Consider the following 24,301-nt stretch of genomic DNA (forward strand, 5'->3'; position numbering starts at 1 on the left):
ACCCCGGAGCCGTGAAGCAACAGTGCTAACCACTATGATACTGTGCCACCCTACTGAGGCTGCTGGTGTAGAGTGACATGCAAACTGCTCTGCCCGATTCTAACCCAATGTGATTGAATGCACCAGAGGCCTGAATTCCAATCTTGCACTCCCTGCTAAGCCCGTTAATAAGTATTTTCAAATTTGCTACTAACACCCCGCAAAAAGTATCTCCATGCATCATGAAGATGTCTGAAAGTTTCCCTCCATGGTGCCCATAAAACATCCCAACTTTAACAAAACTGACCTCACTGAGAAATACCAAACTCATTTAACCAGTTTACACATTTATTTAACTTCCAGAGTATCCTTTCTGTGTTTGTTGCATCTTTCGGACAAAGAAAAATTTCTCTTTGAAGCTGATGTCGCTGTAAGAAAGCATCTTTAATGTCTATTGACTTGTATTCCCAAGCATTTGTGGCTAACAGAGCCAAGATGATCATCAAAATAACCTTTACGGCCGTAGGTTAATCTACCCTTATATCTTGCTCACCCAAGTTTTCTTCAGAATCTTGTGCCACTAGCCAAGCTTTTCCCATATACGTTCCATATACGTGCTTTTCCGTGCATATCCACTTATGTGCAGAAATCATCCCCTATTTGGACCTCGGTGTACACACCAAATTTTGCCGTTTTGCATATTTTATTAATTTATCATTTAATTTGTTGGAAGTCACGAAGACCTCTCGATTATTTGCGCTTCTTCTCCTTCTAGCATTCCTAGTCTATACTATAGTTCTTGACCTTGATAATTGGCGCCCTCTATCTTGCCTTGTATCTCGTTCCAGACTGCTACTGCTTGATCTGCCCCTACTATTATTTAAAAAACAAAAAATTTAGAGTAGCCAATTATTTTTCTTTTCCAATTAAGGGGCAATTCAGCATGGCCAATCCACCTAACCAGCACATCTTGGGGTTTTGGGGGTTAAACACACGCAGACATGGGAGAATGTGCAAACTCCACACAGACAGTGACCCAGGGCTGGGATTCGAGCCCGGGTCCTCAGCACCGCAGTCCCAGTGCTAACCACAGCGCGGCATACCGCCCTTGCCCCTACTATTAAGAGATGTTCTTTCAACAGTTCTTGATCTCTTTCTATGTGCTTGTTCACTGCTCGACCTACTGTCCGAACTGACACTTTGTTTCTGTGCTCTCCATTTTTGTACTTCATGTTCACAATCCATGGGCCTAACCTCCTTCCTTTTATCTTGTACAGTCAACCAGTTTTTATATTTTCCAGTGGCCTTCCATGCTCCAGTTGCAATTTTCCATTGACTGGCCCGTTCTGGCAAGTATGTTACATTAACAAAGAACAAAGAAATGTACAGCACAGGAACAGGCCCTTCGGCCCTCCAAGCCCGTGCCGACCATACTGCCCGACTAAACTACAATCTTCTACACTTCCTGGGTCCGTATCCTTCTATTCCCATCCTATTCATATATTTGTCAAGATGCCCCTTAAATGTCCCTATCGTCCCTGCTTCCACCACCACCTCCGGCAGTGAGTTGCAGGCACCCACCACCCTCTGCGTAAAAAACTTGCCTCGTACATCTACTCTAAACCTTGCCCCTCTCACCTTAAACCTATGCCCCCTAGTAATTGACCCCTCTACCCTGGGGAAAAGCCTCTGACTATCCACTCTGTCTATGCCCCTCATAATTTTGTATACCTCTATCAGGTCGCCCCTCAACCTCCTTCGTTCCAGTGAGAACAAACCGAGTTTATTCAATCGCTCCTCATAGCTTATGCCCTCCATACCAGGCAACATTCTGGTAAATCTCTTCTGCACCCTCTCTAAAGCCTCCACATCCTTCTGGTAGCGTGGCGACCAGAATTGAACACTATACTCCAAGTGTGGCCTAACTAAGGTTCTATACAGCTGCAAGATGACTTGCCAATTCTTATACTCAATGCCCCGGCCAATGAAGGCAAGCATGCCGTATGCCTTCTTGACTACCTTCTCCACCTGTGTTGCCCCTTTCAATGACCTGTGGACCTGTACTCCTAGATCTCTTTGACTTTCAATACTCTTGAGAGTTCTACCATTCACTGTATATTCCCTACCTGCATTAGCCCTTCCAAAATGCATTACCTCACATTTGTCCGGATTAAACTCCATCTGCCATCTCTCCGCCCAAGTCTCCAGACAATCTAAATCCTGCTGTATCCTCAGACAGTCCTCATCGCTATCCGCAATTCCACCAACCTTTGTGTCGTCTGCAAACTTACTAATCAGACCAGTTACATTTTCCTCCAAATCATTTATATATACTACAAACAGCAAAGGTCCCAGCACTGATCCCTGTGGAACACCACTGGTCACAGCCCTCCAATTAGAAAAGCATCCCTCCATTGCTACCCTCTGCCTTCTATGGCCTAGCCAGTTCTGTATCCACCTTGCCAGGTGCCAACCTTTGGCAGTTCTCCTTTGGGACAAATCGTATCATTGGTTCATCAGAATTACTACGTTCCTCTTCTGACACCCTGGCAATTTCCACGTTCTGGTCCTATTAGTTCTGTAACATACATGTATGAGAAGTACCTCAGCACTTTCAATAGACCCTTTTTAATCTGCAAATTTGTAATCTGTGCCCAGATGCTTCATGACAACATCCGTTGTCCAATATGACACAATTGGCGGACTCTGCGACCAGCATCTTCATCACTGAACTGAAACTTCTCGTTACCAAGACAATGCCTTCTCTTCGGTATATATCTCCCTCTTCTTCTTCGATTCCGTGTCTGGTTTCAAACACCGTTTATCTTTCTTTGGGCAGCTATTGCATAATGGAATTTTGAATCACACAGATTGACCACCCTGGGTATTTCTGGGGTTCATTTTGCTGTTGAAATGTCCCCATTCATTCCTCCTGCCATAATTGATAAAGGTGTTTCTGTCCTCATTATTTTTAGTTACAAATCTACTTCCATATTGATGCTTGCTGCCTTTTTCTAGGCCACCTCACCATCCCATTAACATGGGGTGGAATTCTCCCCCCCGACGCCGGGTGGGAGAATCGCCGGGATGCCGCGCGTGTCCCGCCATGCCGCCCCGATGCCCGCAAGGGATTCTCCCACCCCCCCCAAAACCGGTGCGGCGAGAATCACGGCTGGCCGCTGGGAGAAACGGCGATTCTCTGGCACGGATGGGCCGAATTACCTGCCCAATACGACGGGTTCCTGCCTGCGCCATCCACACCTGGTCGCTGCCGGCGGGAACAGCGCGGGAACGCTGGGGGGGGGGGGGGGGGGCGGCCTGGGGGCGGGGGGGGGTGGGGAGGGGGGGTTCCTGCACCGGGGTGCCTCAAATGGGGTCTGGCCCGCGATCGGTGCCCACCGATCGGCGGGCCGGCCTCTGAAGGAGGACCTCCTTTCCTCCGCCGCCCCGCAAGATCCATCCAACATCTTCTTGCGGGGCGGCCTCGGGGAGGACGGCAACCGCGCATGTGCGGGTTGGCGCCGGCCAACGCGCGCATGCGCGGATGACGTAATTTACGCGGCACCGCTTTTACGTGCCGCTAAGGCCCGGCGCACGTAAATGACGTGACGCCGCTCCTGGCCCCTGGGGGCGGGAGAATAGGGGGCTGGGTTCGGCCTCCGACACCGGAGTGCAACACTCCGGTTTCACTCCGGCGTCGGCACTTAGACTCCCGATGGGAGAATTGCGCCCATAGTGTCTTCTATAGCCTGTCTTATCACCAATCAGCCTATTTGTGCCATGAATGTTGCCGGTTAGGAATGTTGCCCAGGAACCGTTTTAGAGCCTCTGAAATTTGTTCTAACGTGTGTGTCTTTCTACAAATTTAATTCCTGTCAATACCAGAAGAGTATCCATATTTGCAACTTTAGCACAGTCCAATAATTTAAATGCCAGTACTGACCGTGGAATTTCTAGACAGAATTTTTGTAGGCTAGTTTATAATCTGTGAATTCCATTAAATGCCCTTCTGTGGAAGTATCCTCTGATTTTCTAAATCTGTCAAAATCTAACCAGGACATTTAATAAATCTTATTAAGTAAATCTTATCCATGAAAGTTAATAATGTATCCAAACCTTCATTTGAGTTCAGCTGATCAGAATTCAATTCCAAGAATACCCTGCATCTTATTTTGCTTTTGTACAGTAGTGAAAGTGCCAAGGCCACTCTTTGTTTTTTCTTCAGCAAGGATGTAACCCGTGTCCACATGGTAACTTCACTCTTTTATTGATCACTATTAGGCTGACACTAAAACAATGGTGGGTAGTCATACCCTGACACTTTACACTTGGATTCAGCCATTTGTTTTTCAAGTTTATCTACATATTCTAGGTTAAAATTCAGAATACAATCTTTTGTCTGAAAAAATCTTAGGATGCAATCCTTTATACTTACTAGCAGGAACCATCCTCTGCTGCCATTGTTAAGCTCCGATGTATTCTGTAATAAGAACTAGAAAGCAAGTCTTTACTTCTTCAACTCCAATTTTATTGTGTTTTACAATCACTTCTCCTCCAAATCCACAGTGCCACCTGTATCTCTTTGTATATATTTGTGCAATTTATCAAACAGTAAGTGCTCTCTATTAAACAATTAACACTCTAATTCTAACTTAAACACTGGGGAACATTAACTCTTTCATAACAGTGGGAAGTCAGTTGTATAGTTATCCAGGAGCTAGACTAGGCTTTTCCTGTAACTACAGTAAGTCCTCACTTAAAGTTGTGGTTTAATTTCTGAAAATCGTGACTTTAAATTAAATAACTTTAAATTAAATGTGGGATCCCAGAAGAGCCAATGTTAAAGCTGGAGTTTAGGTTCCTTTGGACTCTGGATAAGATAAACGAATAGAAATACTGTATCGTACATGTGCAACATTGTACATTCGTGGCTTGAATAATTTGCAAAATAAAATAAATCACTGACGATAACAGAAATATTATATACATCGAAACACTCAGTCCTCGTCAAAATCAGCTTAACCTTTTGCTTGCTTTCCCTCCCCAGTCTGTCTGTCTCTCTCTCCCTGTCCTTTTCTACTCTATCTGTCTGTCTGTCTCTAGTTCTGTCTGTGTCTCTCTCTCTCTCTCTCTCACTCACTCTCTCTCTCTCTCTCTCTCTCTCTCCACCCCCCCCCCCCCCTCCCCCCCCCCCTCCGGCCCCCCAGGAACTGGGGACTGAGATCCCTGTGCGTGCGTCTCTGCATGCATGTAAGTGTGAGTCCATTGTTTTCATTCTTTTTATCTCTTTCTCTCTCTGCTGAGCTTAATCCTTCCTGATGCTTTTCAGGGGCCAAACTTTTGTCCTAGGCTGCTAATTGAGATGTGGAGGGGCCATGGATAGAGCCTGAGTGGGGGGTGGTGTCTGCAGATGGAGCTAGCGGCCCTTTTCCCACCTTCCTGGGCCACCAACACGTCAGCATCTAATATGTGTCTGGCAGCTTCCTGTCATTGTCCTGCGATCAAGGGTGTGTAGATAGCCTGGGTCACATTGAGTTCCAAAAAGACGAGGTGTTGGGCGCCTTGAAAAATATTAAGGTGTATAAGTTCCCAGGGCCTGATGGGATCTACCCCAGAATACCGAAGGAGGCAAGAGAGAAAATTGCTGAGGCCTTGACAGAAATCTTTGGATCCTCACTATCTTCAGGTGATGTCCCGGAGGACTGGAGAATAATCAGTGTTGTTCCTTTGTTTAAGAAGGGTAGCAAGGATAATCCAGGGAACTACAGGCCGGTGAGCCTTTCGTCAGTGGTAGGGAAATTACTGGAGAGAATTCTTCGAGACAGGGTCTACTCCCATTTGGAAGCAAGTGGTCGTATTAGTGAGAGGCAGAATGGTTTTGTGAAGGGAAGGTCGTGTCTCACTAACTTGATAAGAGTTTTTCGAGGAGGTCACAAAGATGATTGATGCAGGTAGGGCAGTGGATGTTGTCTATATGGACTTCAGTAAGGCCTTTGACAAGGACCCTCATAAGACCATAAGACATAGGAGCGGAAGTAAGGCCATTCGGCCCATCGAGTCCACTCCACCATTCAATCATGGCTGATTTCAACTCAATTTACCCGCTCTCTCTCCATAGCCCTTAATTCCTCGAGAAATCAAGAATTTATCAACTTCTGTCTTAAAGACACTCAACGTCCCGGCCTCCACCGCCCTCTGTGGCAATGAATTCCACAGACCCACCACTCTCTGGCTGAAGAAATTTCTCCTCATCTCTGTTCTAAAGTGACTCCCTTTTATTCTAAGGCTGTGCCCCCGGGTCCTAGTCTCCCCTGCTAATGGAAACAACTTCCCTACGTCCACATGGCAGACTGGTACAAAAGGTGAAGTCACACGGGATCAGAGGTGAGCTGGCAAGATGGATACAGAACTGGCTAGGTCATAGAAGGCAGAGAGTAGCAATGGAAAGGTGCTTTTCTGGTTGGAGGGCTGTGACTAAGTGGTGTTCCGCAGGAATCAGTGCTGGGACCTTTGCTGTTCATAGTATATATAAATGATTTGAAGGAAAATGTAACTGGTCTGATTAGTAAGTTTGCGGACGACACAAAGGTGTCGCAATGAGGACTGTCAGAGGATACAGCAGGATTTAGATCATTTGGAGAATTGGGCGCCGTGATGGCAGATGGAGTTTAATCTGGACAAATGTGAGGTAATGCATTTTGCAAGGTCTAAAGCAGGTAGGGAATATACAGTGAATGGTAGAACCCTTCAAGAGTATTGACAGTCAGAGAGATCTTGGTATACAGGTCCACAGGTCACTGAAAGGGGCAACACAGGTGGAGAAGGTGATCATGAAGGCATACGGCATGCTTGCCTTCATTGGGCGGGGCATTGAGTATAAAAATTGGCAAGTCATGTTGCAGATGTTTAGAACCTTAGTTAGGCCACACTTGGAGTATCGTGTTCAATTCTGGTCGCCTCACTACCAGAAGGATGTGGAGGCTTTAGAGAGGGTGCCGAAGAGATTTACCAGGATGTTGCCTGGTATGGAAGAGAGGTTGAATAAACTCAGTTTGTTCTCACTGGAACGAAGGAGGATGAAGGATGACGTGATAGAGGTCTACAAAATTGTGAGGGGCATAGACAGAGTGGATAGTCAGAGACTTTTTCCCAGGGTAGAGTGGTCAATTACTAGGGGGCATAGGTTTAAGGTGCGAGGGGCAAGGTTTAGAGGAGATGTACGAAGTAAGTTTCTTACACAGAGGGTAGTGGGTGCCTGGACTCGCTGCCGGAGGAGGTGGTGGAAGCAGGAACGATAGTGACGTTTAAGGGGTATCTTGACAAATACATGAATAGGATGGGAATAGAGGGATACGGACCCCGGAAGCGTAGAAGATTTTAGTTTATACGGGTAGCATGGTCGGCGCAGGCTTGGAGGGTCGAAGGACCTGTTCCTCTGCTGTACTTCTGTCTGTTCTTTGTTCTTTGATCGTGCTTGTGGATTTTATGCCTTGCCCTCTTCGCAGCGTTAACCGAGGTGGTAATAGCTCTGAACATCAGAACTTGGCGGTTACTCACTCAGCGTGCCATGCATGGTGGGGGCAGAGTGCAGACAATGTAAAACCAAAAAAACTGACGCAAATTGGACCAACATGCCCCGAAGCATAAATGACGTTAAAGCAAAATGATGTTAAACGGAGCAAGTTAAAGTGAGGGATTACTGTATCCAGGTAAATAAGGTGGAACCGTCTGAAATTTCCGATTCGAACTCAGCATTAGAGAGGCTTTTTTGGAGAGTCTGGGAGAGCCGTGGTATTGCCCATCCTGACTATCCGGAGAATGGACGATCTGGGCCACTCAATTCTCCTTAATAAAAGGAATAATCACATATTGGTTGAATGTTCAGTTGGGGTAAGGAATATGAAAATCTTCAAATCATTAAATAACTTACAAATGTATGACTGGAGAATTGGAGGATCGTTCTGGATGTCTGATTCAAGCCAGACCAATTATCCTAAATGTATATTTATCTTGCAACATAAGTGATTTACTTCAGCATTTAAGAAAATACAATGTAATCAAAGACGAAAGCAAGAGTCTTGTGATGTCCTTGTTTTATAATAGATCTGAAACAGAAGCGATGGGTGAAAAGAACAATTTGCTTTAATGTAACCACATACAATCACACCAAGCTATGAAAATAATTGTGAAACCTTTTGGATAGTTATGCTTTTTGAACAATTCTTATTATGACATACAGCCGTTACTCAATTTGATAATTTTTAATACAAAATGTCTTCTTTAGGTGACGCAGCTACTGCTCACTTGGAAACTGGTGGGTTTATCAGAAGTCATCCTGGTGCAACTCATCCTGATATTCAGTTCCACTTTTTACCGTCACAGGTGATTGATCATGGGAGAGTCTCACCAAACATAGAGGCTTATCAGGTGAGGTCTTTATCACTCGGAGTTTTCTTAACTACCTAAAGGCTGGAAGTTCGAGTGACCACATGTAAAATAGTCTAAACATTTACTAGAAAATGTAGCCCTTCACCAGTTTACATTGACATTATTAAATTGTACTTTACAGCCACAAAATAGTGTTGTTTTACCAACCACATGAAATAGAGCAGTGATGGAATTACAGTGCTTCTGTTATTAGTTCTCAACTTGAAAAATGTTTAAATTTATTATTAGCAAAATTGTATTGAGCATTTAATAGTTACAGTAAGAGTGATTAAAAGCAAACGGCTATAATTTCACTTGGTGTTCAACTGACCATCATGAACTACTTGATGTTTTCTGTGGTAGCAATGTATGGCAGGAGCATGACTGTAGAAAAAAAAATGGAGACTCTGATGTTTCCTCTCATCCATGATTTTACCTAATATCTCGCTAAAGTGGTTATGTTTATAAGTTTTTCATAAATCAAAATGAGAGCTTTGTGCATTCTAACTCCATAAAAGATATATGGATGCTTTTTTAACGTAGGTTGAAAAATAGAATTAAAACCAATATAACTGGCGCCATTAAGAAGGAAGTCTATATGGCATTCTTGGATAATGACCAAGGTTATCCTATGACCAAGGTTATCCTATGATAGAATTTCTATCTTTGGATAATGACCAAGGTTACCCTATGATAACATTTTTTATCAAGGTGGAGAGTGACGTAGTTGATTCTGAGACTAGGGTCCTGAATCTTAATAAAGGAAACTACAAAGGTATGAGGCACGAGTTGGCTATGATGGATTGGGAAACATTAGTTAAAGAGATGACAGTTGGTAGGTAATGGCAAACATGCAGAGTGTAGGGTGAACTGCAACAATTGTTTATTCTTGACTAATGCAAAAGTAAAATGGGGCAGGAGGCCAAGCCATGGCTTACAAAGGAAATTAGAGATAGATTGGGAGCAGTTTAGAATTCGGAAAAGGAGAACCAAGAGATTGATTAAGAAGGGGGAAATAGAGAGTAAGCTTGCGGGAAACATGAAAACTGACTGAAAAGGTTTTAATAGGTATGTGACAAGCTCTGAGTTAAAACAGCAGGAAAAGTGGGAGTAGTTCACCATGAACAGAGTGGGAAAAAGAAAGAGTGATGTCTAAGGAAAGCAGTAAGTTCATTGGTTGGTAAGTAACTGCTAATTTGCATTAGCTATTGTAATTTACCTTCACATAGAGGTAAAAAGGAGAAATATTTTATAGGTTAGAAAGACTAAAAACCATCTGGAAATTTAAATGAAAGAACCAAATTAAAAACGAATTGTATAAAATAGAGATACAGGGCCAGGTGATGTGTTGTTTCTGCATGATGTGGGAGCTGGTGGACCCCTAAAGTGGTTCCCAGTGAACACATCTGTTGCAAGTTGGTTGTTTGAGGAACATCAGCTCAGAGTTGATGAGCTGGACTCTGAGTTTAGGATGCTGCGACACATCGGAGAGGGGTGCGTTAACTGGACTCTGTTTCAGGAAGCAGTCACACCCCTTAGATTAACTACTTTGAATTTGGCCAGTGCTTAGGGACAGGAGGGTGTGGCTGTGAGTGAGGTAGGTAGAGGAATTCAGGAGATAGGGTTGCAGGAGCCTCAGCCCTTGTCCAATAGATTTGAGATTTTTGTCCAGTAAACCATTTAAGTGGGAGGAGAGAAAGGAAACGTAGTCGTAATTGGGAAGAGTACAGTTGTGGGCATAGATACTGTTCGTTGTGACCAAGATTGAGAGTCCCGAAGGTTGTGTTGTCTACCTAGCCTCTGGTTCAGGATATTTCTTCTGGGCTGCAGAGGAACTTGGAGTGGGAAGATAAAGATCCAGTTGTCGTGGTCCACCAATGACATAGATAGAACAAGAATACAGGTTCTGCTGAAGGAATATGAGCAGCTGGGGCTAAATTAAAAGCAGAACCAAAAAGGTAATGTCTGGATTATTACCTGAGCCACGAGCTAATTGGCATAGTGTCAATGAGATTTGTTTTTGATAAACAATTTTATTGAGGCATTTTGGCATAGTAAACAACACCAATACAAAACAGTGTGCAACGTACAGTCAACATAGTGCAAAAACCAGCTCCCCTCCTACAAGGACCCGCCCGCCTAACTACCCCCCTAATCTACGTTGCCCCCCCACTGCTGACGATTAATTTTACGCTAAGAAGTCGATAAATGGTTGCCACCTCCAGGCACACCCTGACAGTGACCTTCTCAGAGTGAACTTAACTTTCTCCATACCGAGAAAGCTCGCCATATCTGATAGCCAGGCCTCCGACTTCGGAGGTTTTGAGTCCCTCCATGCCAGTAGAATTTGTCACCGGGCTACCAGGGAAGCAAAGGCCAAAACGCCAGCCTCTCTCTCCTCCTGGACTCCCGGGTCCTCCGAAACCCCCAAAATTGCCACCTCCGGACTCATCACCACCCTTGTTTTCAGTACCCGGGACATAACGTCCGCGAATCCCTGCCAGTACCCCCTGAGTTTTGGACATGCCCAGAACATGTGGACATGGTTCGCTGGTCCTCCCGAACATCTGGCGCACCTGTCCTCCAAACTAAAGAATTTACTCATCCGGGCCACTGTCAAGTGGATGACCTTGAATTGAATCAGGCTGAGCCTAGCGCATGTTGCAGTCGCGCTAACCCTGCTCAACGTCTCCGCCCATAAGCCCTCTTCTATCTCACCTCCAAGCTCCTCTTCCCACTTAAGCTTCAGCTCCTCAGTCTGCGACTCCTCTGCCCCCATAACTTCTTTGTATATATCTGAGACCCGATCCTCCCCCACCCATCCACTGGACCACCCTGACCTGGATCCCCCTAACTGGCAGGCGTGGGAAGGATGGAATCTCTGCGTAGAAAGTCACGCACCTGCAAGTACCTGAAATCATTCCCTCTCGCCAGCCCAAATTTCTCCTCGTGCTCCCTCATGCTCGGGAAGCTCCCTTCCAAGAACAGATCCCCCATCCTCTCAATCCCAGCCCTCCGCCATGTTCGGAACCCACCGTCCATATTCCCCGGGGCAAACCGGTGATTGTTGCAAATTGGGGACCAAACTGATGCTCTCACTTCCCTCACATGCCTTCTCCATTGACCCAAGAACCACAATGTCGCCACCACTATAGGGCTGGTGGGGTACCGTGCTGGTGGGAGCAGCAGGGGCGCCGTAACCAGGGCAGCCAAACTGGTGCCGCTGCAAGAAGCGGCCTCCATCCGCCCCTAAACCGACCCCGCACCCACCATCCACTTCCTTATCATAGCTATGTTGGCCGCCAGTAGTAATCCCCCCCCCGGTTTGATCTTCCATAATAACGTCCGGCACACAGTCCTCAATCCTAGCAGCCAAGAGCTTGGCCAGTATTTTAGCATCTACATTGAGCAGAGAGATCGGCCTATAGGACCCACATGCCTCTGGGTCTTTGTCCCGTTTCAATATCAGGGAGATGGTGGCCTGTGACATCGTCGGGGGTAAAACCCCTCTGTCTAGAATCCATTGTTAAGGATGAGATTTCTAAATTCTTGGAAGTGCAGGGTCGGATTAGGACAAGTCAGCATGGATTTAGTAAGGGGAGGTCGTGCCTGACAAACCTGTTCGAGTTCTTTGAAGAGATAACAAATAGGTTAGACCAAGGAGAGCAAATGGATGTTATCTATCTTGACTTCCAAAAGGCCTTTGATAAGGTGCCTCACGGGAGACTACTGAGTAAAATAAGGGCCCATGGTATTCGAGGCAAGGTACTAACATGGATTGACGATTGGCTGTCAGGCAGAAGGCAGAGAGTTGGGATAAAAGGTTCTTTTTCGGAATGGCAACCGGTGACGAGTGGTGTCCCGCAGGGTTCAGTGTTGGGGCCACAGCTGTTCTCTTTATATATTAACGATCTAGATGACTGGGGGCATTCTGGCTAAGTTTGCCGATGATACAAAGATAGGTGGAGGGGCAGGTAGTATGGAGGAGGTGGGGAGGCTGCAGAAAGATTTAGACAGTTTAGGAGAGTGGTCCAAGAAATGGCTGATGAAATTCAATGTGGGCAAGTGCGAGGTCTTGCACTTTGGAAAAAAGAATAGAGGCATGGACTATTTTCTAAATGGTGACAAAATACATAATGCTGAAGTGCAAAGAGACTTGGGAGTCCTAGTCCAGAATTCTCTAAAGGTAAACTTGCAGGTTGAGTCCGTAATTAAGAAAGCAAATGCAATGTTGTCATTTATCTCAAGAGGCTTGGAATATAAAAGCAGGGATGTACTTCTGAAGCTTTATAAAGCATTAGTTAGGCCCCATTTAGAATACTGTGAGCAATTTTGGGCCCCACACCTCAGGAAGGACATACTGGCACTGGAGCGGGTCCAGCGGAGATTCACATGGATGATCCCAGGAATGGTAGGCCTAACATCATAGAATTTACAGTGCAGAAGGAGGCCATTTGGCCTATCGAGTCTGCACCGGCTCTTGGAAAGAGCACCCTACCCAAGTTCAGCACCTCCACCCTACCCCCATAACCCAGTAACCCCACCCAACACTAAGGGCAATTTTGGACACTAAAGGGCAATTTATCATGACCAATCCACCTAACCCGCACATCTTTGGACTGTGGGAGGAAACCGGAGCAACCGGAGGAAACCCACGCACACACGGGGAGGATGTGCAGACTTTGCACAGACAGTGACCCAAGCCGGAATCGAACCTGGGACCCTGGAGCTGTGAAGCAATTGTGCTATCCACAATGCTACCGTGCTGCCCATCACGATGAACGTCTCAGGATCCTGGGATTATATTCATTGGAGTTCAGGAGGTTGAGGGGAGATCTAATAGAAACTTACAAGATAATGAATGGCTTGGATAGGGTGGACGTAGGGAAGTTGTTTCCATTGGCAGGGGAGACTAGGACCCGCGGGCACAGCCTGAGAATAAAAGGGAGTCACTTTAGAACAGAGATAAGGAGAAATTTCTTCAGCCAGGGAGTGGTGGGTCTGTGGAATTCATTGCCACAGAGGGTGGTGGAGGCCGGGACGTTGAGTGACTTCAAGACAGGAGTTGATAAATTCTTGATTTCTCGAGGAATTAAGGGCTATGGAGAGAGAGCGGGTAAATGGAGTTGAAATCAGCCATGATTGAATGGTGGAGTGGACTCGATGGGCCGAATGGCCTTACTTCCGCTCCTATGTCTTATGGTCTTATAGTCTCTTGCCTCATTAAAAACCCTAATCAGCACCGACCCCACTATCTCGGAGAACTTTTTATAGAACTCCACCGGATACCCATCCTGCCCCGGGGCTTTACCCGATTGCATAGCCCTCAAGCCCCCCAATATTTCTTCGGTCCTAATCTGGGCCCCCAGCCCATCTACCAACCCCTTCCCCACTTTTGGGAAGGTCAGTCCATCCAGAAAGCGCCTCATCTTCTCCGGCCCCCCAGGGGGTTCCGAGGTGTAAAGCTTACTATAGAAGTCCCTGAACACCTTGTTCAGCCCTGCTGGATCTCCCACCAGGTCCCCCCCACCCCCGTCGACTACCTTCCCTATTTCCCTGGCCGCCTCCCTCTTCCTCAGTTGCTGTGCCAGCATTCTACTGGCTTTCTCCCCGTGCTCATAAATCGCAACCCTCGCCTTCCTAAGCTGCTCCACAGCCTTACCTGTGGACAACACCCCAAATTCAGTCTGTAGCCTTCTTCATTCCCTTAAAAGCTCAACCCTCGGGGTCTCCGCATATCTCCTGTCTATCTGTAAAATCTCCTTCACCAGTTGGTCCGTTTCTGCTCTGTCCGTCCTGTCCCTATGTGCTCGGATCGGGATCAGCTCCCCTCTCACCACTGCCTTCAGCGCCTCCCAGAGCACCACAGCTGAGACTTCCCTGTGTCATTGACCTGCAGGTAGTTTTGCATACATTTCCTCACCCTCTCAGACACCGCCTCATCCGCCAACAGACCGACCTCTAGCCTCCATTGAGAGCGCTGAAAGCTTTCCTTACAGACCTGCAGATCAACCCAGTGTGGAGCATGGTCCGAAATAGCGATCGCCGAATATTCTACGTCCATCACCCCCGCCAGCAAATCCCTGCTCATGATGAAAAAAACAATTCAGGAATACACCTTATGAACATGTGAATAGAACGAAAACTCCTTCCCCGTCGGCCGCCTAGCCCTCCATGGATCAGCCTCCCTCATTTGCTCCATGAACCCCCTCAGTTCTTTTGCCATTGCCTGCACCTTACCCGTTTTTGAACACGACCGGTCGAGGCCGGGGTCAAAGATTGTGTTAAAATCACCTCCCATAATCAGCCTGTGCGAGTCCAGGTCAGGCATCTTCCCCAGCAGTCTCTTAATAAAATCCACATCGTCCCAATTTGGGGCATATACATTGACCAAAACTACCCTCATCCCCTCGAGCTTGCCGCTCACCATGACAAATCTGCCTTCCCCATCCGAGATTGTGCTACCCGCCTCGAATTGCACCCGTTTGTTAACCAACATCGCCGCCCCCCTGGTTTTAGTGTGCTGCCCTGAGTGGAAGACCTGTCTAATCCAGACCTTCCTTAATCTGACCTGGTCAGCTACTTTCAGTGAGTCTCCTGAAGCATTACTACGTCCGCCTTCAGCGCCCTCAGATGCGCAAACACACGTGCCCTCTTTACCGGCTCGTTTAACCCTCTAACGTTCCAGGTGATCAGCCTGGTTGAGGATCACCGTGCCCCCCTCCTCGCCGATCCGCCATCTCCTTTCTTGGGGCACCCCTAGCCTCTGTGTCACGCTTCCCCTGGCCCGCCTCCTGGCAGCCCCCACCTCTGACCTCCTCCATGTTACCAAACCCAAGTCCCTCCCTTGTCAGCAGATCAACTACCCGCCTTCCCCCCCCCCCCCCCCCCCCCAGCAACAACACCCTGTAACCTAACTCCTGCCATAAACTAGCTATATACAACCCCCCCCCCCCCAATCTGGGTTCCATAGACCAGCTCACCCAGCTAGCCTGGTGACTCTTGACTCTGGCGCCAACAAGTCTCCCACCTATTGTTCCCTCTGACCCATCCCCCCGTCCATCAACATCACTTCCCCAAACCAGCCATCCTTGAGCAATTGCTCTGAAAAAAAACCCAAGGAACAAAGAAAACCCCGACGCTAGTGCGAATCAAATAATACAAAATAAGTAATAGGCATTTCTAACCACCCCGATCAGAACACAAAAAGCCCCCAGCACCAGATACCTTAACCTCCCTCTTTTCCAGCGAAAACTCGAATACAGAAGAGAGAAAAAAACACGACATAAGAAAAACGTGTAAATATCGCTTAGTAACTTTTTAACTCAAGTCCAAAAAGTCCTCAGTTCGTCACCAGCCCTACTCTCTTGGCGAAGTCCATCACGTCCTCGGGCTCCTCAAAGTAATGGTGCCGTCCCTCGTGCGTGGCCCAAAGGCGCTCTGGGTACAGCAGCCCAAACTTCACCTGCTTCTTAAACAGAATCTCTTTGCCTTGCCTGTAGCCTGCCCTCCTTCTGGCCACCTCCACGCTCAGGTCCTGGTAGAAGACACTATTGTTCCACTGGCAGCTCCGTGTGCATTTGGCCCACTGTAGCACCCGCTTCTTGTCCAGGAACCTGTGGAACCTGACCACCATCGCTCGGGGGGGGGACCCCCCGCTCGCGGCTGCCTCGCCAGCGCTCTGTGCACCCTGTCCACCTCCACCGGGCGAGGGAAGACATAATTCCCCAACAGCTTCTGGAACATGTCTGCCACATATGCGGCCGCATCCTCTCCCTCAGCCCCCTCCGGGAGACCAACGATTCTCAAATTCTGCCGACGGGACGTATTTTCCAGGTCCTCCACCTTTTCCAGAAGCCTTTTTTGTTGGCCTTTCAGCCTCCCCATCTCCACCTCCACCACCATTTGGTGATCCTCCTGCTCCTCCAGCGCCTTCTCCAGCTTCTGGATCGTCCAATCCTGGGCATCCAGCCTGTGCTCCAGGTGCTCGATTGATTTCTGGATCAGGTCTAAACTGTCCCGTTTCAGCGCGGTGAAGCCTTCTTGGGTGACGTTCAGCAGATGCTCCGTTGTTGGCTGGGCTGTCTGCACTGGACATCGGCCATATTGTCCTCAGCAGCAGCTTCTCCACTGCCCTTGTTTGCCCACTTCTTCAGCTGTTTGTGATTCTTTCTGCTTCTTAATTCCATACACATATACCTGGAGTCAGTGCCTGAGTGCCTATGCCTTCAGATCCAGCGCTCAAAAGCACAAAAAAGTCAGGGAAAAAGGTCCAAAAGTCCGACCGGATCGAGAGCCACCAAATGTGCGACTTACTCCCTCAGAGCCACCACCGGAAGTCCTCCAAGGTCAATAAGATTAAAGAAGTAAAAGCATGGCTCAAAGATTGGTATGGGAGCAATGGGTTTGAATTCATGGGATATTAGCTCCAGTACTAGGGAAGGAGAGAGCTGTTCTGTTGGGACGGCCTTCACATGAATCAAGCTGGGACCCGAGTCCTGGCGAATCGCATAACTAGGGCTGTTGATAGGGCTTTAAACTAAATAGTGGGGAGGGGAGCTTTCAGTTGTATGGAAAATTAGAAAATCGAAGTTAAAGGAGAAGGTGGGAGTGCAGATTAATGATAAGGATGTTAAATGAGTTAAAGAGGCTGAGGGCTCAGGCGAGGTTAGTAAAGTTTCCAGAACACATAATAGAACAGAGAGTATAGAAAGCAGCAGGAATTTAACAGGCCAGCACAAAAGCACAGCAACTGTGAGAAGGGGGGTGGTCAATGCAGGACTGAGAATGTTGTACCTAAATGCATGCAGTATACGAGACAAGGTAGATGAGCTTGTTGCGTACATTGAAATTGGCAGGTACTATGTGCGCATCACAGACGTGGCTGCAAGGGGATCAGGGCTGGGATCTAAATATCCAAGCATGTATGTCCTATTCAAAAGGACAGGCAGATGGGCAAAGGGGGCAGGGTTGCATTGCTAGTAAGAAATTAACTTACATGATAGCAAGAAGCGATAAAGGGTTGGAAGGCGTAGAATCTGTATGGGTTGAGTTGAGGAACTACAAAGGAAAAAGACCCTAATGGGAGTTGTGCAGGCCCCATAGCAGTAGTCAGGGTGTGAGGCAGAAAATAAATCAGGAGATAGAAAAGGCATGTAAAAAAGGCAATATTACAATAATCATGGGGGACTTCACTATGTAGGTGGACTGGGATAATCAGGTTGGTAGCGGATCCCAAGAAAAGGAATTTGTGGAATGTTTCCGCGATTTTCTTTGGAGCAGCTTGTGGTAGAGTCCACTAGGGAACAAGCAATTCTGGATTTGGTGATGTGTAATGAGACAGACTTGATTCTGGAACTTACGGTGAAGGAACCCTTAGGGGCACTGACCACAATATGATAGAATTTAGCCTGCAGTTTGAGAGGGAGAAGCTGGAATCAGATGTAACGGTATTACAATTAAGTAAAGGTAACTACAACGACGTGAGGGAGGATCTGGCCAGAGTTGATTGGAAGGGGAGCCTAGCAAGGGAGGCAGTGGAACAGCCATGGCAGGAATTTTGGGGGTTTATTCGGGAGGCACAACAGAAATTCATCCCAAGGAGGAGGAAACATGCTAAGGGGAGGACAAGGCAACCATGGCTGACAAGGGAAATCAAGGGCAGCAGAAAAGCAAAGGAAAAAGCATGCAATGTGGTGAGGATTAGTGGGAAGCCAGAGGATTGGGAAAGCGAGCAAAGGACAAAAAAAGCAATAAGGGGGGAGAAGATCAAATATGAGTGTAAGCTAGCTAGTAATATAAAAGAAGATTGCAAGAGGATTTTTTCGATACATAAAAGGTAAGAGAGAGGCAAGAATTGACATTGGACCACTGGAAAATGAGGCTGGAGAAGTCATAATGGGGAACAAAGAATTGGCAGAGGAACGGAATAGGTACTTTGCATCAGTCTCCACAGTGGAAGACACCAGTGGCTTACCAGAATTTCAAGAGAGTCAGGGGGCAGAGGTGAGTGTAGTGGCCATCACTAAGGAGAAGGTGCTGGGGAAACTGAAAGGTCTGAAGGTGGATAAATCACCCGGACCGGATGGACTACACCCATGGATCTGAAAGAGATAGCTGAGGAGATTGTGGAGGCATTGGTGGTGATCTTTCAGGAATCACTGGAGGCAGGGAGGGTCCCAGAGGATTGGAAAGTAGCTAATATAACACCCCTCTTTAAGAAAAGGGGGCGGCAGAAGACAGGAAATTATAGGTCGGTTAGCCTGACTTCGGTTGTTGGTAAAATGTTAGAATCTATTATTAAAGATGAGATTGCGGAGTACTTAGAAGTGCATGATAAAATAGGATGAAGTCAGCAGGGACTCGTCAGAAGGAGGTTATGCCTGACCAATCTGCGAGAATCCTTTGGGGAGGTAATGAGGAAGTTAGACGAAGGGGAACCAGTGGATGTTATCTATTTGTATTTCCAGAAGGCCTTTGACAAGGTGCTGTACAGAAGGCTGCTGAATAAGATAAGAGCCCATGATGTTAGGGGCAAGGTGCTGGCATGGATGGAGGATTAGCTGACTGGAGGAAGGTAGAGAGCAGGGTTAAAGGGCTCCTTTTCAGGATGGGAGGTGGTGAGTAGTGGTGTCCCACAGTGTGTCAGTATTGGGACCGCAGCTATTCGCAATATACATTAATGACCTGGAAGAAGGAACTGAGGGCTCTGTTTGCAGATGATACAAAGATATGTAGAGGGACAGGCGACACCCACATCCCATGAAAGAATGAATGGGACATTATCTCTCTTTTTTAGAACAACTACATAAAACTTAGAACTCATTTCAGTTTGTTCAAATGCATTACCAGCATTTCAGAAATTATTCTTAATGATTAAACTCATTATATCTGAATTTAGTCACAATTTAATGGAAACAATTTCAAATTTAAAACATGCATTTTCATCTCTGAAAAGCATTTGTTTTTAGTATAATGAAGTACAATGAAATAACTCTACAAAGATAATTCTGTTTGAAGTTCTTTGCAGAGTTCAAATGCTACATTCAAATATTTAACTTATGAGGCAATTATGCAGTTGGACTTTAGCAGTTGCAAAAGAAAAAAAAAATATGAATTGCAACTGCTGCCACAATTTGTTGTAAATATGTTTCTGGTTCCAAACTAATTGAGTGCCATCCTTGTTTTTTTTGTCTTTGGTTGATGCCGAAGTGAAAGGATTTTGTTTGAAAGCCTACATACCGATAGCTAATAAAACAGCAAAGTCATTTCTAGTATGGAAGCATGGGAATTGCTCAACTGATGTGATTGAGGCCAGGCATTTTCAAACAGGGAAAAGCATGCATCTGCTGGAGGAGAATACAACCCTCACAGAAGGACAGATATACATGGGGAGCTATGTGGCAATATGAGTTAATATCATGGGTTAACTTGGCCTCCCAGTCACCCTATTGTTGACAATCTCAGGACCAATTCACTGTCATTTGCAAAGGTTCAAAAAACTACTGTTATTCAGTTGTAAATTTATCCTCTACTGGAGGTGAGACAAAATATATAAGTCTAAAAAGTCAAGGTCATAGAGCAGTGTAGCAGTTTTGGTATAGGTGAGCAGAGCTCGAAAGAAAAGTATAGAGAGTTAATGGTAATAATTAATAGGGCTAAAAGCCAAAAATATCCCCCATGGACCTGATGACCAATGTCCTAACATTCTGTAAGAGACAGCTGTAAAAATAGAGGATACATTGGTTGTGAACTTCCAAAATTCCCTAGATTCTGAAATGGTCCCAGTGGATTGAAAGGAACAAAAGAAACACCGCTATTCAAGAAAGGAGAGAGTGCAAAAATAAGGAATGCAGACCAATTAATCTGGCATCAGTCGCCGAGAAAATGTTGGAACTCATGAAGAAAGTGATTTCAATGCAATTTAGGAAATCTTATACAATTGGAGTAACATTTTTTTTATTTGGCAAATTGATTAGAGCTTTTGAAAATGCTCCTAACGGGCAGCTCGGTGGTGCAGTGGTTAGCACTGCTGCTTCACGGCGCTGAGGTCCCAGGTTCGATCCTGGCTCAGGGTCACTGTCCGTGTGGAGTTTGCACATTCTCCCCGTGTTTGCGTGGGCTTTGCCCCCACAACCCAGTAACCCCGGGTTACTGGATTACGGGGATAGGGTGGAGGCATGGGCTTAAGTAGGGTGCTCTTTCTAAGGGCCGGTGAAGACTTGATGGGCCGAATGGCCTCCTCCTACACTGTAAATTCTATGAGTCTATGAACCAGTGGATGCTTGTACTTTGGAAAGACATCCAGAAAGGTGGCACACAAAACGTTTAGACAAGAGAAGAGTTCATGAAACTCGCAATAGTATTTAACACAGATAAGTTGTTTGAAGGACAGAAAACAAAGAATAGGAATAAACAGGTTTCAGATTGCCAGGCTGTTAGTGATGAGGTGTGGCAAGGATCAGCGACCATACCCTCCAAGTATAATTGGAATGAGTTGGAGGGACCACAATGCGAGGCTTCAGGTCAGTTGAAAAGAACTTCCCCCACCCACAAATGACCCACCATTCCCTAACAGAATGTCCATATCAAACTGCTTATGATAAAGACCCCTTGGCTGGTTTCATTTAATAAAGGGCAACAGCAGAAACCTTCACTGAACTTTATCCAGCTGGACATCAATAGTACTTGTGCATTCCCTTCGTGTCAGCCTTGCAGATGCCCTTGCATGGCCTAGTGCTCTTAAGCAGTGCTACCCCAGTGGCTGTGCCTGGTGGAAGACTGCTGACTTTCACAGGGGACAACTACAACTGGCCTTTCAGGAACCCTCGAGTGGCTATGGGCCTTGAAGACATGGTTTTGGACTTTGCCACCTCAGCATGAGTGGCAGCAGTCTGGTCTGGTTGGTTTAAAGGCAACAGCAAGGGCACGGCGCAGTACATGTGGTGTGAGAAAGCACAGCATATTCTGCTTCACAGTGCTAATGCCGCGCGCATTGGGTGGCATCTCAGCAATCCTAGTACCCTGCTGGAACAGATTGCTCGACTACTGCGAAAATCTGCATGCTCTTTTGAAAATGGAGATGTGGACTCATGATGGCAGTGTGGTGATATGCATCACTGTATATACACAAGGGGTTAATGTAAATACACTACAACTAAGTAAACACTAGAGGGAGCACCGGAGATGTCATGATATGCAAACATGCAGCTAATGAACACTTAGAATAGGACACAACCAATGAGCAGTCAAGACACCCAGAGGTGGCATTACCACAAGGGGGCACTTCACAACCCATATAAAAGGACAGGGCACACATGCTCTGCTTCTTTCCACAGACAGACATCTGGAGAGTACATCAGGGTTGGTCAGAAGCAACACACCCTGCACGTGGCTTAGAGCAGACTGGTTTAGTTAGACTGAGTTACTACAGTTCGATTAGCAGGAGAGTCAAACTCATTTAAGAACTGTGCTAATAGTTCAATAAACATATTGAACTCATTACAAAGTCTGGACCTTACTTTGTCAAAGCATACATCAAGGAAGCAGCTTATGCTACATGAAGAAGCATAACACAACAGGCAGCAGTCTGTGCTAGGATGGCAATAGCCTGAGCCTGCATGCCAGCAGACAGGGATGTTTATTACCTCTTTCCAGGGCACATAATTGAAACTGGAAGCTCTCTCCTTCTGGTGCAACATACTCCGTGTCCTTCAGAGGATGTCAGCAGCGAATTTGAATTTGGGGCTGGACAGGTGCCACCCATGCCCACGCTGCTATCAGGGAAATGAGGTGGATAAACACACTGTGTCTCACCCACCTGATTTGCAACAAATTACAGCACCTTACACAAAATTTTTGGTGAATGAATTTTGTGCCCAGGGAACCTTGGCAGTGGGATGATATCCCATGATTTTCTGGCCAATCTAATGATCCACTGCCAAGGCCATTAAATTCAGCCCAAAGAAGATTCTGAGTGAGTTTGACAGGGTAGGTCCTGAGACCCTGTCTTCTCTGGCTGGAGAGTCTGAAACAAGAAGATAAAGGCTTAGTCGAGGAGGTCAGACATTTAGGACTGAGATGGGGAGAACCTTCTTCATTCAGATGGTTGTGAATCTTTAGAATTCTCTACCCACAGGGCTGTGGTTGCCCAGTCATTGTGTATTTTCACGAACAGTAGAGTTTTGAAGTCTTCCGGAAATTAGGGATATATGGGGATCAGACAGGAAAGTGTTGAGGCCAAAGATCTTCCATGATTGTATTGAACGCCGGAACAGTCTCAAATAGCTGTTTGGCCCACTCCTCTTATGTTCTTGGTATAAGCAAAGTGAAGAATGATGCAAGAACTTTACAGTGTGATAGTGGGGAACTTTCACTATCCCTATACAGACAGTGAAAAATAACTGTAAGAGAGGGAGGAATTCCTAAAATGTGTACAAGAGAACTTTCTTGATCAGTATATTTCCAGCTCAACGTCCAAGGAAACAGTGCTGATTCTCGCTCTGGGAAATACAGTGAGGAATATATTGCAGTGCAAAGTAATTTGTGCAACAGTGATCATACATATAAAGTTTTTGTAGACAGTAACAAGGAAAATTGAATTGCAAAAATACTCAGCTGGATGAGGCTAATTTCACTTGAGTCAAAAAGGGATCTGACCAAGGTGAGGGAACGGCAGGCAAAACATTAAGTGAACAATGGGAGGCCTTCAAAGAAAAGATAGCTTGGCTACTGATTAGAAATATTCCAGAGAGGCGGAAAGGGAAGTTTTCCAAAGCTATAGCTCCCTAGGTGACTAATGATGCAAAGATTGAAATTGAAAACTTAGCTTATGATAAATATTTGGGTCACAGTTCAGTTATGGAATTCAAGCTGAATACAAAGAGTACAGTGGAGAACTGACAAAGGTATTAAGAGAAGAAAAGAAACCAAGAACCCCAAAGTCTTTTTAAACATATAAATAGTAAAAGATTTATATATTTTTTATTTTTTTAATCTTTATTGTCACAGGTAAGCTTACATTAACACTGCAATGAAGTTACTGTGCAAAGCCCTAGTCGCCACACTCAGGCGCCTGTTCGGGTACACAGCGGAGGAATTCAGAATGTCCAAATTACCTAATAGCACGTCTTTCGGGACTGTGGGAGGAAACCGGAGCACACAGAGAAAACCCACGCAGACACAGGGAGAACGTGCAGACATCCCATCCTTTTAATTTCACATTCCCCCGCCTAAAAGCTCTCTGGCGGAGAAGCATGAAATTTCGGCCAAGGAGAGCATAAACAGAAATGGTGAAATGGGTGGACGCATGGCTGATTCATTTTGGTGGAAAGAATGAGATGATATAAATTAAATGAGACCATTTTAAAGGGTTGCAGAAATAGAACAGCATAGATATATATGAGCATGTCCCTGAATGTGACAAGGTAATTTGAATAAGCTATTAAAAAGGCATTTCCAAATCTTTGATTTTATAAATAGACATAAAAAGCAAGGAAGTTGTGCTAAGCCGTTATAAAACACTAATTAAACCCCAGCAGGAGCACAGTTGTCTAATTTAGGGCACCACACGTTAGCGAGGCCATTTCAGGGAGGATGCAAAAGAGATTTTCTACAAAGGCACCATGGATAAAATACTTAATTTGCAAGAAAAGCTGAGAGAAGGGCGGTACAGTGGTTAACACTGCTGCTTCACAGCACCAGGGTCCCGGGTTTGAGAGAAGGGCAGCACAGTGGTTAACACTGCTGCTTCACAGCACCACGGTCCCGGGTTTGAGAGAAGGGCGGTGCAATGGTTAACACTGCTGCTTCACAGCACCAGGGTCCCGGGTTTGAGAGAAGGGCGGTGCAGTGATTAACACTGCTGCTTCACAGCACCAGGGTCCCGGGTTTGAGA

At 46.1% G+C, this 24,301-nt stretch overlaps 1 protein-coding gene across 5 annotated transcripts in view; it reads left to right on the forward strand.

Annotated features, from left to right (window-relative positions):
• Window positions 1-24,301, forward strand: part of chdh (choline dehydrogenase) — a 140,247-nt gene that overhangs the window by 80,934 nt on the left and 35,012 nt on the right. For all 5 annotated transcript variants that reach the window (XM_072472489.1, XM_072472490.1, XM_072472493.1 and 2 more), the window contains one exon: window positions 8,264-8,406. In XM_072472489.1, coding sequence (XP_072328590.1) covers window positions 8,264-8,406 — 143 coding nt within the window. The remainder of the gene's footprint in view (window positions 1-8,263; window positions 8,407-24,301) is intronic.

This window comes from Scyliorhinus torazame, chromosome 13 (assembly GCF_047496885.1).
Source record: "Scyliorhinus torazame isolate Kashiwa2021f chromosome 13, sScyTor2.1, whole genome shotgun sequence".
NCBI lineage: Eukaryota > Metazoa > Chordata > Chondrichthyes > Carcharhiniformes > Scyliorhinidae > Scyliorhinus > Scyliorhinus torazame.